The sequence below is a fragment of the Vicugna pacos genome, chromosome 11, assembly GCF_048564905.1.
Source record: "Vicugna pacos chromosome 11, VicPac4, whole genome shotgun sequence".
Taxonomy (NCBI): domain Eukaryota; kingdom Metazoa; phylum Chordata; class Mammalia; order Artiodactyla; family Camelidae; genus Vicugna; species Vicugna pacos.
This window is the reverse complement of record NC_132997.1, coordinates 98,052,335-98,070,411: the sequence shown is the minus strand read 5'-3', so window position 1 is coordinate 98,070,411 and position 18,077 is coordinate 98,052,335. Positions and strand designations below refer to the sequence as shown.

The window sequence follows — 18,077 nt, the reverse complement described above, 5'->3', positions numbered from 1 at the left end:
CTTTGGAAAAGCATTTATGCATTTTCTAAGAGCATTTATGTGTTTTCTAGTCATTAAAGCCGGCGCCCCAAGGCAACATTTTGCTAGGCCAGATTGAGTTACTGCAAATCCCTGAACGTAAAATGAAAGAATTCAAATATTCTGGCTTTCTGTTAATTCATGCTGATTCCCCAGCCCTAGCCCTCTGTAACTGGGAGAGAACTCTGCTTCAGAGAGTCAGTGTCGGGGCCTAAATGTTAGCGCTACGCCCCGCGGTAAGCAATGGGCCACCCCTCTGCCCTCCGAAACGGTCTCAGGCTCTGCCCTGGTCCTCAGCTCCCGCCTCTGGGAACCGAGGATCCAAGTCTCCCGTCTGGGTTAAAAGGAGACGTGGAGGCCTCCGCGGATGACAGCCCCTGGAAGACAGAAGCTCAGCACCTGAGAGTCTGTCTCCGTCTCCGTCCCTCTGTTTTGTAACAAGTGAATTAAATTAGTACAGAACGGCTAAGAGCAGGCCGGCCCTGGGAAAAGCTGTGATGTGAGAAAAACTGACCCCTGGTGTCCTCAAAGCCTCTTCTCAGCCCTTTTTCAAACAACGAATGAAAAGCTTTACCCCGTGACAAGAGTCCAGACAGACTGGTGAGGCGGGTGGGGAAGGCCCCAGGGCTGTGACAGCAAGTCATGTAAGTGGGGGTCGCCCTTTGACGCCAGCCTTTTGAACCAGAGAAGAAAGGGAGGCCGGAGATCCCACAGGATCACCGGCAACCTGCCGGGGCAAGAGCCACCCCCGCCGGGGTCTGCTCCAGCCAGCACACCCAGCCCAGCCCAGCCCAGCCCAGCCCAGCCCCAGGGCGCTCAGGCCTGCTGGCGAAGGAGTCGGAGCCAAGTCTGCTGGAAGCCAACTGATCTGCAAGCCGACCTCCTGAAAACGCCAAGTCCTTTTGGGGTAAGAGGCAAAATGAAAAGGCTTAGTGCAAAGGTCACTCAGGATAACACATCGTGACCAACCAGCTGCACAACGGGACACTCAGAACTCTTGCGCTGAGAAGAAAATGGAATTAATTTGCTCCCGAGTACAAAAATCAGTGACTAATGTTCAACTGGAAATGACCAAATGGGCTTAAGGACATTAATAACGAAAAATGATGCTTGTGTGTATAGAGTAGAAATTAAGCAACTTGCCTTGAGGACAAAGCAAGTGTGTCGGAGGAGGAATCAGAGCTCAGATCATCTCAAGCCTTTTAGTGCAGACTCGACACCCCTGGACTCCTGGACGCGACAGTGGTACCAGTGACTGTCGAGCCAGCACGAGGCTGGGCTCTCACACGTGACCCTAATTCATGTATAGGACAACCCAATTGGGAAAGTGTCATTGTCCCCATTAGGAAGAGGAGGAATACACTGGGAGAGGGAAGTCACTTGTCCATCCTCAGTGTCAAGAGCCCCAACTTGACCCCAGCTCTCTGCTCCCAAGTCTGTGCTCTGAGCCCGGGGCTGGGTGCCTCCCAGGGAAAAGGGAAGCTGGGGACTGTGATTCCCTACTGGTTTTCAGACAGAGTAAAACTCCTGCAGGGAGCGCCCTCTGCACGCGCCCTCCGCCACCGCCCTGGACCGCTCGCACTCAGGGCTGGCCCTTCCACCCTCCCTCTGTCCCTCTGGTTCACTTGGAAGAGTGGATGCCCGATGAGCTCCAGGTACCTGACGAGCGTCCCTCCGTCCCTGGAGAGGATGATGCAGCCACGCACCTGCCTGGGGAGCACGGCTCAACGCTGAGCATTCATCCCAGCACCAGCCTTTCTGCCAGATCATATTTATTGTCACCAGAACCTAGGTTGGGGTCGGGACGAGCTTTCCTGTCAAGGCTTCATTCCTCACCCAAAAAACACTAAAGGCAAAACACCTGCCCGAAGCTCAGCAGGTTTGTACCACATAACCCAGGATCATTTTCTCCTCCAAACTCTTCTGTGCCCCCAGTGGAGTTTACATTTGTTTCAGGAAGAAAGAAAACGTCACCTTTTTGGCTATCTCATCCAATACACGTTCACTGGCTATATTAACTGGGCGTTCTTGATGGTATTTAGAACCTATTTTAAAATACACATTTAAAAAAATGTTTACCTGGTTCTCATTTCATTGGGAATCAATATAAAAAGATATGTCAGTTTTCCTGAAAGATATTGTTAACATTATTAGTGCATAAGCTTAGACAATTCCTTTGAAGTGTTGGCGGAGTTGAAAGAAAGATGTGAGGCCCGCATTTCTGGCTCTGCGCCGGGAGCTGTGAGAGTTCAAAGAGGCCGTGAACCACATCAAAACTCCCCAAGTAGAACACCTGGATGGGGCGGGCCCTGGGGGACGAGGTTTGGGGAACAGCAGACAGAGAGAAGAGGAAGCCGGCTCGGTAATCCCCAAACCCGGGATCTCCCGGCCTGAATCTGGCAGGAGCTTCGCCCTGACTGTACACCTGCGTCTGTTGGAGGATTAGCGGAGTTCAGAGAAAACCCTTTCCCTCTGGCGCGGCTGATCCAAAAGCCAACCATCTAGAGTGCTGTCCAGCACTCTGACAAAACAGTGAGATGTTAACTCTGAAAAAACAAAATCCTTGCAGTATGTGTTGAGTCGATCTGTAAAATGAACAGCATGCTGAAGGTCCCCCTGAGCGTAATCTCAGTCTGGGTAGATCTGGTACCCAGCACAGAGAGAACTCCAGCCCAGGTGATGAGCCAGGGACAGGTGGTAACTCCAGCTGTGGGTTCAGCCGGGCGTGGGGTCAGCAGCACTGCCTGGACCAGGGTGGACAGGGTGAAACTAGTCAGCACGCTGGGGGCCAGAGGGGCTCAGAGATGGCCTGTTGCCACAAGTCTCTCTTTTGAGGGTGTCGGGAGGCGGTCCATGGAGACCATTCTCTTGCCCCTGGTCCACCTTGGTTGTAGACCACATGACTCCTTGGCGCCAGGTTTGGCTCACTTGTGCACGTGGCCTGGTGTAACCCAGCCCATGAGCCCAGGTTAATGTGCATAAAAAACTGCATTTCCGCCTCCCACACCACTGTAACATGAAGGGTCAACCGTGTGTGTTAAAGAATGGGTCTGCCCATGGAGCACAGGTAACATCATGAGATTAAAACATTTAACCACGCAAGATTTCCATAATCATTTGAATAATCATGCAAAAAAAAAATCAAGTTACCTAGCCTGTCCCATCATACTGACTTGATCTAGCACTTTGGATAACACACACAAGGTATCTATTAATATGGAGTCTGACTCTAGTTCATTTACTCATTGAAACTTCACTGCTTCTGAGCACATGCAGCAGATAGCCTCATGTGGTGCAGGGACCTAAAAACCACAATTCGCTGAGTGCCAGCCCCGCACCTCACCCTATGCATGCACCATCTGTCACTCTCACAGCAGCCTGTGAAGGAGAGGTTATCAGTCCCATTCTCGAGGAGAGAACACTGAGGCGTGTGAACTTTTAATGACTTAGCCAAGGTCACACCAGAGCCAGGATTTGAATCCATTACCTGAACCCAGAGTCCAGGCTCTCAGAGACACACCTTCTACCTGAAAGCACAAAGGAGCTGGTAGAGGAGATAAACAGGTCAACAAGAAATCAAAACAGAGTCTGACAGGTGCTCTAGGACAGGCACAAACACCGCTCTCCGGAAAGGAAGAGAGCTTTCTCTCAGCTGCAGGGGTTAGGAAGGCTTTGTGGAGACTGAGGCATTTGAAATGGGCCTTGAGATACAAGTAGGAGTCCCTAAGATGGAGATAAAGGGGAGGGAGATTCAGGGCAGGGGGCTGAGCAGGCTGCTCTTCCGAGGATCTGGACAACTTGGGGGTGCCTTCAGGAAGGACAAAGCCACCAGATCGCTAAGAGATAGCACACCAAGAGAAGGATGGAAGATGGTCTTGGAATACAAAGTTTTTTTTTTCCCAAGGATAATCAAATATTAAGAAGGCCAGTCTTTATCCTAATGGATATATTTGTTTCTCTTTTGACAGCAGAATTTTTGTAAGTGTAACTCAAACATCATAAATGAAAACAACCTGTCAGGTAAAGGAAGGGAGGGCAGCTTCCATGGTGTCCCCTCACTGCTCCCAAACCTGCCTCCTTGGGAGGTCATCTGGGGTTGCTCTGGTCTGGGGCAGACAATCATTTTAGCAAGAAAGTTCAGCATCTCCAGAAGAACTGGCAATATGATGCCTAGACAGACCTCTCTTACCTTCCCAGGATCCAGTTTTCAATCAACGTTAAAAAAAAAAATGTGTGGCTGCCAATCAAGCACAATGGACATCTGCTAAAAAGACACAAACTATATATATAAGCAGACGTGCTCCTAAAATGTCCCGATTTGTCACTTGTTCATCATCCAATGACAGTCATCAGAGCCAACTGCCAGGTACCCGGCTGGGCGCCGAGGACACAACATCATCCTCAGGGAAATAACAATCCAGAAAATCTTTCCACAGCAGGGTGAAGGCCGGTGCGAGCAGACGGATAAAATGTTAGGAGAGTGTTGGGCTGGGTGGGCAGAGGTCACAAGTTTGATCTGAGACATGTTGAGCTGGGGGCATTTGACATCTCAGGAGAAAGGTCCAGTGGGCGTCTAAGCCTGGGAACCGCCGAGGACTGGATGGGGCTGGGACATGCCTCTGACCTGGAAGAAGGGAGTTTTGATAGAAGCGAGTAGCTTGGGCTGGGACGGCGGCAGCAGCAGAAGTGGACCAATGGGGGCATAGTTTAAAGGAGTCACATTTCAGTTTCAGTACAAACCAACTGTCAACGGCTGTCAACGCCTCACACGTCTACCTCCGGCAGTCCCCCTCTGACTGAGCTCCAACCCCACCCCACAGCCACTGCTACCCCTCTCAGGAGTTGACAATTTGCACACACGCATCCCTGGACGGGAGGGGGTCACACATGAGAACATGGAGCTCCAAGAAGCTTCTTCAGGCTTCCTTGGAGGCACCAACCTAGGACATCTCCAGGCCGGCTGTCCCTTCACAGAGAAGTGGCCCCTCCTGCTCAGGGCTTGTGGTCCTGACCACAATGCTTCAGACTCACTCCGTGCCTCCACAGGGGTCCCAGAAAGCATCACAGGGACAGTTAACTTCCTCATCCACTTCCCACAACTCATTTGGCTGGGGGAACTGAGGGATGGTTTTACATCTAAAACCATCTGGATTCATCCAAAACCTGGCCATCTGCAGGGACAAATCTAGCTCTCAGTCAGCTCTTGTTGACACATGGAAAGTCTGGGGCCTTTTTTGGGGGGGGGCGCGGTGAGGGTGCAGCGGCTGGTTCACAGGCATCACTTACATCAGTGAGCAAAGACCTCAGCCCCTGAGGTCACAGTCAGAGGCAGAGCCACACCTGGGAAGGGCTAGGTGCTGCGCAGGGCCCGCTCCATGTCACCGTCTGGCCTTTTGCTCCCGGAAGGCCTGGAGCCTGTGCTCCGAAAGCCCAGACCCCAACCCGATTCGCACACAGAGCTCTGCGCAACACCGCGATGGCTGAGTGGCCGCGGCAGTCTGGAGCCAGCCTTGGCTCATGCCCCTCTTTGGCTTAGTGCTCTGGTTTTGAAAAGCCACGACCCCTCACTCCCGCCACACACAGTTTAAACGGGCCTGGGTCTTTATTTGGCAGACGCAGAATTTCACTGACTTTTGAGACACAAAGACCTCCAGGTACCCCAGGTCAAGGGGCACCTGGGGTCAGTGGTTGAGTGGACACGGACACAGGGACTTCCAAACACGTGACCATCCTTTGCTGGTTTTCATCCAATGTAACCACTTTCATTCTCGATACAAACACACACAGGGCCACATTCCTCTTTCCTTGAGTTTCCTGGGTGGAAACTGATAGTCAGTCCAGCACAGATCAAGATCATAATTCTGCAAGAATAATTGTCTAACCTTTCCAGGAGGGTCTGCCATGCCAGGAAAGAATTTAGGTCAAGTCCAACAAATCACTCAGGGCCTGGCTCTGTCTCCATCCTGAGGGCTGTCTGGCCTTTCCCAGATGGTCCCAGGGAGCTGGCAGGCGTGGCGTTGTGCTGACCTCTGGGCCAGGAGCTCTGACTGTCACTCCACTGACACCGAGGTCCGGCCTGGGCCAGCGGGGACCTGCTCACCTCCTGGGTGTCCCTGCCTCATCTCTGAACCCCCTAGAGGCATCCTACTGGGCTCCCCTCCCCTGGAAAGGCAAGGGGCACATGGACAGAAGTCCATGCCCCTCCCGGAGTTGGTGCAATTCAGAGTCACTTTGTTAAAAGGCTCCTGTCTGCGCCCCTGAAAGCGGTAGCCCCCAACACACCCGTTGGCACCCTCTCTCCATCTCGCCTGCTTTTACACACGTCCTCCCTGTCGCTGTCCCCCTAGTACTGTCGCCACCCGCAGACACACACACACACTCTGCTGGTCCATTTACCAGGAGGGAGCGCGAGAGCTGCCGATGTGGTCGCCAAGTTGGGCTGCGGGCCCGGGGGCCCGATGGCCTGGGTCGCAAGGTCCCCAGGCGCTGGCACCGGGCACGCCGCCGGCCGGCAGGGACCAGCTCGGGGACCCGGCACCCCAGCGCGGCCCCTCCCTCCCTCGGCGGAGGCGGCGTCCCCGGCCTGCTCCGGCCGCCCCGGGGACACGGCCACCCGGAGGGGCGCGCGGCTCCCCGCCCGCACCCCACGCGCTCTCACCTCGGAGGGGACAGTCCTGTCGCGCCGATCCCGCCGCCGCCGCGGCGGCTCCGCATCTCCTGGGCGCCCGCCCGCCGCCCTCCGGGGCGCCCCGCCGTCCCCGCCGGGCGCACAGGAGGGTCGTGGGGACGCGCGGAGGCCGCGGGGTCCCGGCGCCGCCTGCGCCGCCTGTGCCGCCTGCTGCCGCCGCACCCGCGCCGCCCGCGCCCGCCGCCGAGCAGGAAATTTGTCGGACCGGGTCCCGCCGCCGCCTCCGCGCTCGGCCGGGGATCGGCGGCGGGGGCGGGGGCCCCGGCGCAGCGAGGAGCCGGGGCGACGCCTGGTGTCCGGCGCGGGGAGCGCACCCGGCGCCCGCCCCGCTTGGAGCCGCGGCCCCGCCCCGCAAGGATGACCCCGAGGCAGCGCAAGACCCGGCCACGCTGGACGTCCACTAACCCAGGCTCGTGACCCCACCGGGGAGACCCTGGTCGGGCCCCCGCTGCCCGGACCCAGGCGTTATGCAGGGTTCCCAGGTGTGACAGCCACTTTTACAAGCGGAAGAGGCCCTTCCTTCCCAGCCTTGGCCCTGGACACCAGGAAGTGACCTGGCTGGGGACAAGCTCTGGGTCATGCAGTCGGTCCAGCAGAGCGGAGGGCGCCCTGTACTGCTTCTGGTTCGGGGAAGTAGGGCTAACTGTGAAGTCTGAGCTGGTGTCTTCCTGTGCAAAGAGGGGATAAAGCCTCCCACCTGGTGGATGTTGAAAAGGGCTTGCCTGTCATTAAGACAGCACTAGGCACGTTAAACACACACGGGCGGACGCGCACACGGAGGAGGAAGAGCCACAGCTAGGAGCGGTCTGGACCAGCTGATCTCGGGAACTTCTTTCCAGGTGACCTCCTGCAAGCTATTTAGGGAGGTTTCAGAGTAGAGGAAATTCCATAAGGATGGGCGGAAAGGATACATGTTGCCTCATCTTGGTTCTGAACCTTTGTGCTGTGCCCGGCAGGTTGGTCCAAGGCCCCTGCCCTCATGAGGAATATTGCATCCCTGTGGCAGTGACCTCACTCATCAGGGCTGGTGAATGAAGGAATCAATGGTGAGAAGGTGCATTCAGGGTATGTTACCCAACCTTGTTTCTGTAGCCAGCAGACAACTCCTGGGACACTCACGACCTGTTCTGGACAAAGCTGATGATCCCAAAGACCAAGGAGAATGGCTTCCTACTGGCTGAGACCGTCCACAGTGCAACTTCCCTTCCACAGGGTGTAAAGAGTAGTGAAACAGTGGAGAACTTGAACTCAACTTTTCTGCCTTTGCTGTTTCTGGGGTGTCTTGTCCAGCACAAGGGCTCTAAATACCATCTATATCCAGGGACCTCAGAAAAAAAAAAAAAAAGCCCAGCTCATCTGGCCCCTCCCAAGCTCCCTCCTCTGTTTGTCTACCACTGTGGCCCCGAACTCTTGCTCCAACTCCGTCTCCCTGCAGGCATCCCTGTCTCTACCTCTCCTCTCGCTCACTCCATCCCCAGGTGCACTTCCTGTCCAACTTCAAAACACCTCTCAAATGTGTCCCCTCCTGTCTACTCTGCTGCTTTCATCTCCCCAATGACTTGCAGTGGTCCCCCAACTTCAGACTCACTCTTTTTGGGGCACTCTGTTCCTCACACATCGTCCAGGGGGACGCTTACAAATGAAACCAGGTCAGGCCAGTCCCCTGCTTGAAAAACTTCCATTCAGAATAAACCCCGAACCCCTGGGAGCCGCTGCCTGATGTCTCAGCTGCTCCTGAGCCTCTCACGCTCCTTCTTCAGTGTCAGAGCCCAGCGCTTCCCCATCTGGGACACCCCTGCTCTGTAACTGGCCTGCACCTTCTTGCTGACTGCTTCTGGAAGATCACCTTGCACCCCTCCCTTCTGCTCCTCTCTCACAAAGGGTACTCATTTGTTTGGTGTCAGTCATTCCCTGCTCCTTCCCCCTCCCTCCTAGCTGTGAACGCCAGTCCAGGCTGCACCTATCTTCGTCACCTCCCCATCTCCAGCTTCTGATGCAACCCAATAGCCAGGAGGTGCCCCATAAAAGCCTGTAGGCTGACAGATCAGAGGAGGAGGGGCCCCAGCTGCAGCGCCAGGCAGCCTGGTCACCCTGGAGCCCAGCAGGGCGGGTGGTTCCCTCCTGGGCGTGCCCTGGAGGAACAGCCCAGGTTGGGTGGGGCCAGGTAGCCCAGTGACATCACCCCGATGTCAGTCTCCCTGCTGTGGCGGTGTACACAACCGGGCTTCTATACAGAAGGCAATCGTTTCAAACTCTGATGAGCACAGTGCTGCTTGTTCACCCTGCAGGGCTGCGGAGGCAGACTGTGAGGCAAGGAGAGAGACACAAGTTGCCTTTGTCAGACATCTGCTGTTGGAAAGTCAACAGCCCTGGGAACAGAACGAGGGGCAGATGGCGCTTCCCTCCCGGTAATATCTTCTCTGTTGGACCCGAGTGATTCTTCCTGGAATTAAGCAATATCCTTCAACCTCTAAAGTCTGAAGACATTCATCATCCGCACACAAAAGCATGCTGTCAGAGGCATCGATGGCTGGGTTGTGCAGATTGCCACTCGGAAACCCCTTCATCCTCCATATCCATCTTCCTTCCGCCTCCTGGGGGCTCAGGGCCCCTGCTGACATCAGAGCCAATTCCCTGATTCTCATCTTAGGCTCTAAGGACCTCCCCCAGCCTCCTGCCATCCCGAACACCTACACGCGCCCATCTCTTAGGACCCCGGGACACAGCCCTTCTTACCTCCAGTTTTCCTCTGTAGCCTCCTTAAATGCTCCTCTTTAATCCATCTTCACCTCACATGTGCCATCCTCCCGCCTGGCTCCCACCTCCTCCCTTTCCACCAAGCCACTCAGCCCTTTTCCTTTAAAACGCATCTGGGGGCAGTTTTCCCGTGACTGGTAATGTTAACTGCAGTCATGTGTCTTGTCTTCCATTTTACTGGAGGACTGGACCTTCAGATTTCTCTGCAGTCTCCCGAATAATGTTCGTCACGCTTTAAGGGCTCAATAGATGCCAATTAAAATTGAAATGCTGAGGCCAGAATTGGTCTCTAGAAAAATACTTTTAAAAGGGCAAAATTGGTATGTAGAAAGCAAATCAGAATTTGCTTTTAAGTGCTGTCCAAAAGCATTAACATAAAATCACTCAACTTTAGGAGATAAAATCAGGTCTTGGGGATTGGTTGGCTCTCAGGCAGAACAAGGAAGGAAGGACCTGTCCCCACATACGGGAGACTCAGGATGGCTGTTCTAATCTCTAGAATGTGCCAGAATGAATAACTAATGGATCCAGAACTTTCTATTTTTACATTACCCAATTATCCTTCCCCATCTTTTTTTCCCAAGTTATGCCTGAGCAATAAAATTTACTTCAATTAAAAAAATACATTAAAAGGATTATTTTTTAAAAATTTACTAACCAGTGGAATCATAAGGACAGACCCTTTGCTGGAAGATTCCTTTATTATCCCTGAAGAACAGATAATTGTCCTCTCTTCTGGGTCCTCACAGTATTTTAACCCTTTTTTTCTTGAATTACTTTTCATTAGTGAATAATATGTCATGTATTATAGAGATCCTGAGTACACAGTTTAATGAATAAACACAATTGCATCTATTAAGATATTCCACATTTTCATCACCCAGAAAGTACTCTCATGCGTCTTCCCAGGAAATCCCCTGCTCTAGCTAAAGGCAGCCCCAGTTCTGATGTCTGTTACCACAGACAGCTTAACCTGATCTAGATCATTACATAAATAGAATCATACAACACGTACTTTTATTTTTAGCTTCTTTCACACAGAAAAACCTCTTTGAGTTTCCTGGTTAATTACCTATATCAGTAATTTAGATAATGTATCTTTTTCTTTCATTGCTCTAAAGCTTTTTTTCCTTACCATTTTTTTTAAATAAATTTGACTAAAATATGTCTTAGTGCCGTTTTCTTTGCCCCTATCATGCTTGGTATTGGATGTACTTCTTAATTTACAATGTATGTAATATAGCTTATAATACCAGTTTCTAGTTTTCATCAAATTTGGAAATTTTTCAGCCATTATTTCTTCAAAAATGTTTTCTGCTGGCCCCCATTTCTGGGACTTTATTTATATGGACATGATATCTCCTAATATCGTCCCATAGGTCACTGAAGCTTTTTAAACTTTTAAGCCACTTTTCTTCTTTGTGTTTCAGTTTTTATTGCTGTATATTTAAGCTTGCTGATTTTTTTCCTTCTAGAGTGTTTAATCATCTGTTAAGTCCATCCAGTGAAATTTTCATTTCAGATATTTTATTTTTATGTCATAGGATTTTCATCTGGTTATTTTAAAAATAACTTCTATTTCTCTGCCAAGGTTCCTCTTATGTTTGTTCATTGTATTCAGCTTTTCCTTTAAATCCTTCAAATATTCATAATAGCACTTCTAGTTCTTGGCTAATTTTAACATGTGTGTCATCGTTGAGTGTGTATCTCTTGTTTTTCTGTCTTGATTATTTTCCTGCTCCTTTGCGTGTCTGATTTTTTAAATTGTTTGCTGTATGCAATACTCTTGAGACTTTACATTGGCTGTAGCTTTTGTTACAATGTGTCTGTAGAAATCTCTACTCTAGGGCAGGAGTAGCCCCAGTTTTATGACATGCTCCGTGAGGTTTCATGTAATGTACAAGTTAGTGTTATACGGCAGACTTCAGGGACCCTTATATAGACCACGAGGGCTCCTCTTCTGCAGCTTTATTCTGCTTCGGCCCCCTGCGTCACACATTTCAGCCTCCTCAGTATCCACAAATTGGATTTCTGTTGCTCCACTCAGAAATCAGTTGCTTTCTGTTTGGGATTTACTTCTCAGCTGCCGTGTAGAAAGCTTCCCCAGGCAGAATGCCGGGTTTAATGTTGTAATCATGTCACATGTTTCCTTTCTGTCAAGGATCACAGCCTTCTATTGACCAAAAAAAACCAAAAACGAAAACTCTTCACCACATACGCTTTTCCAGTTTTACACATTTTTATGTAGTAGGAAAGTAAGTTTGGTACTCATTACTTTGCCCTGGCTGTAACTGGACTTCCCACTTTTATTTAAAATATTTATTGCATTGTTGTTTAATTCTTTATATGAATCCATTCTCCCAATGCTGAGTCTAAGTCATTTTTGTATCTTTAACACTTAGCAGACACCTTAATAGGTGCAGAGTGACTGATGTTTGAACTAATGAACTAAACTAATATTATATACATATATATATATGTATATATGTAGCAATTCAAGTTTCAGCTTATGTGCTGTTCAGAATTGCAATTAGTTTAGTAAGTCAATGTGGTTATGTTATTGAAATAGTAGTTAACTTTGTACTTAAAAAACACATGTATGTGGCTCAAAATGAAAAAGGTTCAAAGAGTGACACTGTGACAGATTTAAGCCTCGTTGCTTCCTTGTTCCCTAATCACTTCCCCTCTCCTGAGACACAGTTACTCACCAGTTTCTTCTCTATCCTTCCAGAGGAATATTAAGGATTGGCAAACAAATATATATATATATATATATATATGAATTTTCTGTTACCTAAATTGCAACATACGGATATTTTTCTGTACTAGCACTAACAGACATACCTCATCTTAGCCACTGAGGTCAGTATGTGGTTGCACCAAAATGTATTTAACTATGCTTCTGTTGTAGGCTACGTAGGTTATTGTCAGTCATTTTCTAATACAAAAAAAGCTGTGAAACACAAAAATAAACTCAAAATGGCTTAAAGACTTAAGCATAAGATAAGACACTACAGACCTCTTACAAAAACGGCAAAGCATTATCTGACATAGATCTTAGCAATGTTCTCCTGAAGGCAGTCTATCCAGGCAATAGAAATAAAAACAAAAACAAACAAATGGGGCCTAATTAAATTTATAAGCTTTTGCACAGCAAAGGAGACCATAAGTAAAACAAAAAGACAACCTACGGAATGGGAGAAAATATTTGCAATGATGAAACTGACAAGGGGTTAATTTCCAAAATATATAAACAGCCCATACAATTTAATCATTAAAAAAAACCAATCCAAAAATGAGCAGAAGACCTAAACAAGCAATTCTCCAACGAAGACATACAAATGACCAATGGGCACATGAAAAAAGGGTCAGTACTGCTAATTATCAGAGAAACGCAAATCAAAACTACAATGAGGTATCCCCTCACACCAGTCTGAATGGCCATCATTAAAAAGTCAACAAATGATAAATGCTGGAGATGCTGTGGTGAAAAGGGAACCCTCCCACGTTGTTGGTGGGAAGGTCGTTTGGTGCAGCCATTATGGAAAACAATATGGAAACTCTTCAAAAACTAAAAATAGACTTACCATATGATCCAGCAGTCCCACTCTTGGGCATATATCCAGCGAGAACTTTAATTCAAAAAGATACATGCACCCCAAGTTTCATAGCAGCACTATATACAATAGCCAAGACATGGAAACAACCTAAGATGTCCATCAACAGATAAACTGGATAAAGAAGCTGTGGTATATTTGTATAATGGAATACTACTTAGCCATAAAAAGAATAAAATAATGCCTTTCGCAGCAACATGGATGGACCTGGAGAATGTAATTCTAAGTGAAGTAAGCCAGAAAGAGAAAGAAAAATACCATACGATATTTCTTATACGATATGATAGGCAGATACTAACTACTATATATAAAATAGATAAACAATACGGACCTATGTAGAGCACAGGGAACTATATTCAATGTCCTGTAGTAACCTATAATGAAAGAGAATATGAAAACAAATATATGTATGAGTATGTATGGCTGAAACATGCTGTACACGGGAAATCAATGCAACATTGTAAACTGACTATATTTCAATAAAAAAAAACAATAAAAAAATCGATGAGGACTATCCTTGTACATATGCCATTCATATGTCATTGCAAGAATATGAGACTATATGTGAATACAGAATTCTTGGTCACCAGATCCAGGTTGTTTTTAAAAACAGATGAGCAGTACATCTGTGTGTGTGTGTGTGTGTGTGTGTAATTCTTCAGAGGTAAGTTGTCACATATGTGAGTAGGAATGTAGGTGACCATTCCATTTATGACAAATAACATTAACTACTTCTCCTCTTCTTTAACTAAGAAAGTTTGATTCAATCCCTTAAGTAAACTGACACCTAGAAATCCCAGTAAACACCATTGGAAGGCCAAATAATAAGACCGTTCAGCACCTTCCATGATCTGCTTCCAGTGGTGTGTGGAATTCCCTCCTATTCCTCACGCAAAAATCACAAGGTCTCTCGGAAAGGTTAATGCTTTGGCCAAAGTATATTTTCCTTCCACTTCTTTGAGAAACTGTAAGGCCTTCAGTAGATTTCTGGCAGAGTGAAATGACTTAATTTCTTTATTTCTAACCATGAAATTAGTGCCTGTGATCCACAGAATATTATCACGTGTGGAAAAATTTATCACTCACTTAGTTTTTGCTTTGTATATATTTTCGGTTTGCTTCAAGAATTGAGGAAAATGTTGGTAATAAGATATGATGCTGCTCTGAGATACCAAGGAAACTCTCCTGGGAAATAGGAGATAGCTAGTTCCTATCAGTTAGGAAAGCAGGATAGAAATTTAGTTTTTAAATGTTTAATTTCCTGAAGCATCACAATGTTAACAAAGGCTTTTATGTATTAAAAAATTGCCTTTTTAATGGAAAATTACACTCATATCTAGGCAGTTTTCCTATTAAAATGATTCCAAAGTACACACAAGCCACATACATTTTGTAACAAAAGCAAAAATGTACATGAATTAATTAAAAATAGCAAAATAAAATCCCCTTATATGCTCTAGAGCTCTACGTGCTGTAAGACACATATTTGTGATTTTTAAAAATGCTCACATTTAATAACCTGCATGGTAAACAGAAGAAGAAATCAGCTGCCTCAAACTGTAGTAAAAAGCGAAAAAGCTAACAGCTTGTCCCAGTGCTTTCTGATTCTTCACATCAGCCAGACCAGCCCTTTCCAAGGTAGGGCTCCATTAGAAGCGATCAGCGTGGAAGAGGTCGGGGATGGCGTGGACAGTGGGTAGTACAGCGCTGGCCGCTTCAAACTTTCCTATATGAATCGCATACTAATCTTCAGGTATTTATTTTCATGTTTGTACATCATCTGAGATTTTATTGTAACTAGGCTAATGCAGATAGTGTCATACTCAATTAATTTATAAAAACAGTAATACAGAAAAAATTATTAAGACAATAGAGATGAAGTTTCACACACGTCAGAAACTGCAGCAGCGGGCCTGCCATGACAGGACCGCAGGCAGCCACGAGGCAGAGCCTCCTCCCAGCTCCTGGTGTGAACTTCATCCCGGACTTTGGCCTTACTCTCGTCCCGTCTATAAAGACTTTGTGTTCTGGGCCGTCTTCCCTTTGCAGTGGCCTCTACAGCACAGGCTCTGGCGTCACTTTCCTTTGGTGTCCAAGCCCAGCTCTGTCTGTCCCAGCCCATCCTTCATGCAGCCCCTGTTCCTGGAGGAGCCCCAGGCCTCCTTTCACTCTTGACAGAGGGGCGAGACAGTCTCCAACGTCATGCCCTCTAAGATTTCCAAACCTAGCAGGAGAAAGTTCTTGGCTTGAAGCAAGATCACAAATTTTGCCTCCCCAGACTCAAAATGAATCCAAAGCATTCCAGTAGCAAGACGTTCTCCCTGCAGCTCTAGGATGTGGATGTGCGACAGCGTTAGAGCTAAAATAATGTCCAGAGATTTCTGGGCAGGGTGGAGGCATGTGATTGTTTTTTGTAATAACGTAAAGCTGAGAAAATAGAAGTTCTGGACAAGGGAAAAAGTCCATGAAGTCAGGAGCAGAGCCAGGAGAAACAAGCAGGGCACGGCATCACGCATGGGGCTTCCCTGACCTGGTGCGTGTGTGAGCTTCAGTCAGCCTGACTCAGGTGTTTTGTCAAAGCTGAGCACATGCTTTCCTCCTGGATGCGTTCAGGTGGAAACTTGAAAGAAAGTCATCCGGCCAAAAGCTGAAGCTTGGGGAAGATGAGACAAAGTGAGCCCAGATCAGGTAAGAAGGATGTAGGGAGAACCACTCACAACGAACTGGAACCAAGCAATGGTTGGACAGAGCTGGCAAGGCTCAGCAGAAGCAAGATAAAACGAAATGCCGAAGGGACGATGTAAACATGCAGCAAAGGAAAGGGACGTGGAGGTGCTGGATAAGCACCCAGTGCAACAGAGGCGGTTTCCTCTGCGTGTGTTGTGTGCGAGGGCGTGGAGTAAGGAGGATTTATTAAAATAAGAAGTGAATAATGAGACAGTAAAACAATAGAGAGGACGGGAAAAAGAACTTGAAATTCCAAACCACACAGTTTCAGATTCAATACGTAAGTTCAAAAAAGACTTGATGAGTTACCATCACAGAGGAAAGTGAACGGTGAGTACAGAGGTTAAAGACAGACACCAGAGCAAGTAGAGAAATGGTGGAGACGGACGTCAAAGGTAGCCCAACGCAGGAGTGACCGGTGTGCCTAAAGGTAAGATTTCAACAAGCGGAGCTCACAGTACAGAATAAGATACGCAAAAATGTATCTGCAGTGAACCCAATGTGCAGATTGAAAAGACTGAGAAAAAAATGATAAACTATAATCTACACAAAACGTATTCAGGTCAAGTGACTGTGTTTCACGAATAAAGACTTTTATTACTGTGCTATCAGAATAGAAAAGTCACAATCAGAGAGAAGACATAAGGCTGACCTCAAGACTCTCCCACACCAACATTCAATGTCAAAAGACAACAGGGGAACATATACAAAATTCTGAGAGGAAGCAGATGTGGTAATCATGCTGTCATTCAAGAGTAAATCTGACTGCCTCCTCTGAGCATGATGGAGGAACAGGGACCAGACTGGCCTTCCAATCATAAAACAGTCACAAAAATTACATATAAAGGAAAGGTTTCTAGGTCCCAGATATCAGGCTGCACAGTGCTTTAATTCCTGAGAGAAATGAAACAAATGAGGTGAGAGTGACCCCCGTGCCAGGGAGTTCCCAGGGAGGAAGTGGCACACAGGCTATGGTGCAGGAGTTGAAGAGGGAAAGACCAGAGTTTGGGGAAGCAGGAGTGGCTATAAGTGATGGTGCAAAGTACCAAAGAGAAGTTGCTGCACAGACGAGCTCTAGAGATCTGCGGATTGCAAATCTTTGGTTGAAGGCTGGTCCGCACAGGTGAGAGGGCGCTCTCTGAGGCCAAGGGAAAAGAGCTGCGGGAAAGAGACGTGACAAACAGTTCCTGGAGTTTACACAGGGTTGGGAAGAAAGACCTTGTAATAGAGAATCCAGCAAGAGACCTACACGAATGCGGTCATCTGTGCTGCCAAGGCAATTCATTAAGGAAGGGAGAATCCATACAAGAAATCAAGCTTAATCTATTGCACACCCTCATGTGTAAGAATGAACCTCAGCCCTTACTTCATTCCACATATATTAAAAAAAAACCCCTCAAATAAGCAAATAACGTTACGTGTAAAAACTAACATTATAAAACTTCTAGAAGAAAACATAGGAGAAAATTATCTTTCTGATCTTGAGTTAAGCAAAGTTTTCTTAAATACGACATTAAAAGCACAACTCAAAATAAAAACAATTGGTACTTAGACTTCACCCAAATTAAAAAAATTTCTTTTCAGAAGACACCGTAAAAAAATTAAAAAAAGATAAGCCAGAGCCTGGAAGAAAACAGATGCAAAACATATATCTAGTAAAGGACTTCCATGCAGATATGCAATATAAAGAGCTCTGAAAATTCACCATCAAGAAGACAAGCCAATTTAAGAAAAGAGCAAAAGATTTAAATAAATACTTCTACAAAGAAAGTATGTAAAAAATAAGCACGTAAAAAGATGTTCAATATCATTAATGTTCATGGAATGCAAACCGAAGCCACAGTGAGATACTACTAAGCATTCATTATAACAACAAATTTTTAAAAACTGATAATAGCGAGTGTCAATGAGGATATGAAACAACTGGAACGATCACACACTGCTTGTGGGAACGCACATGGGTACAGCCACTTTGGAACACACTTTGTCAGTTTCCTCAAAGGTTAGATACATTCACCACATGCCCCAGCAATTCCTCTCCTGTATATTATCTAAGGGAAAGAAATGTGCACATCCACACAAAGGCTTGTACCCAAATGTTCATAATAGCTTTACACAAAATAGTCAGTAACTTGAATCTACCCAAATATCCATCAACTGCTAAATGGAGAAACAAATTTTGGGATATTCAGAAGAATCTCAAAACAAACCAGATAAGGAAGACTATATACTATTCTATGAAATTCTAGAAAAGGTTAAACTGCAGTGAC

General features: G+C 47.3%; 1 protein-coding gene across 5 annotated transcripts in view; it reads right to left on the bottom strand.

Moving 5' to 3' along the window:
• Nucleotides 1–6,943, bottom strand: part of PTPRE (protein tyrosine phosphatase receptor type E) — a 149,200-nt gene extending 142,257 nt beyond the window's left edge. For all 5 annotated transcript variants that reach the window (XM_072972110.1, XM_072972111.1, XM_072972113.1 and 2 more), the window contains exon 1: nucleotides 6,677–6,943. In XM_072972110.1, coding sequence (XP_072828211.1) covers nucleotides 6,677–6,732 — 56 coding nt within the window. In that variant the 5' untranslated portion in view covers nucleotides 6,733–6,943. The remainder of the gene's footprint in view (nucleotides 1–6,676) is intronic.
• Between the last annotated feature and the right edge of the window lie 11,134 nt (nucleotides 6,944–18,077).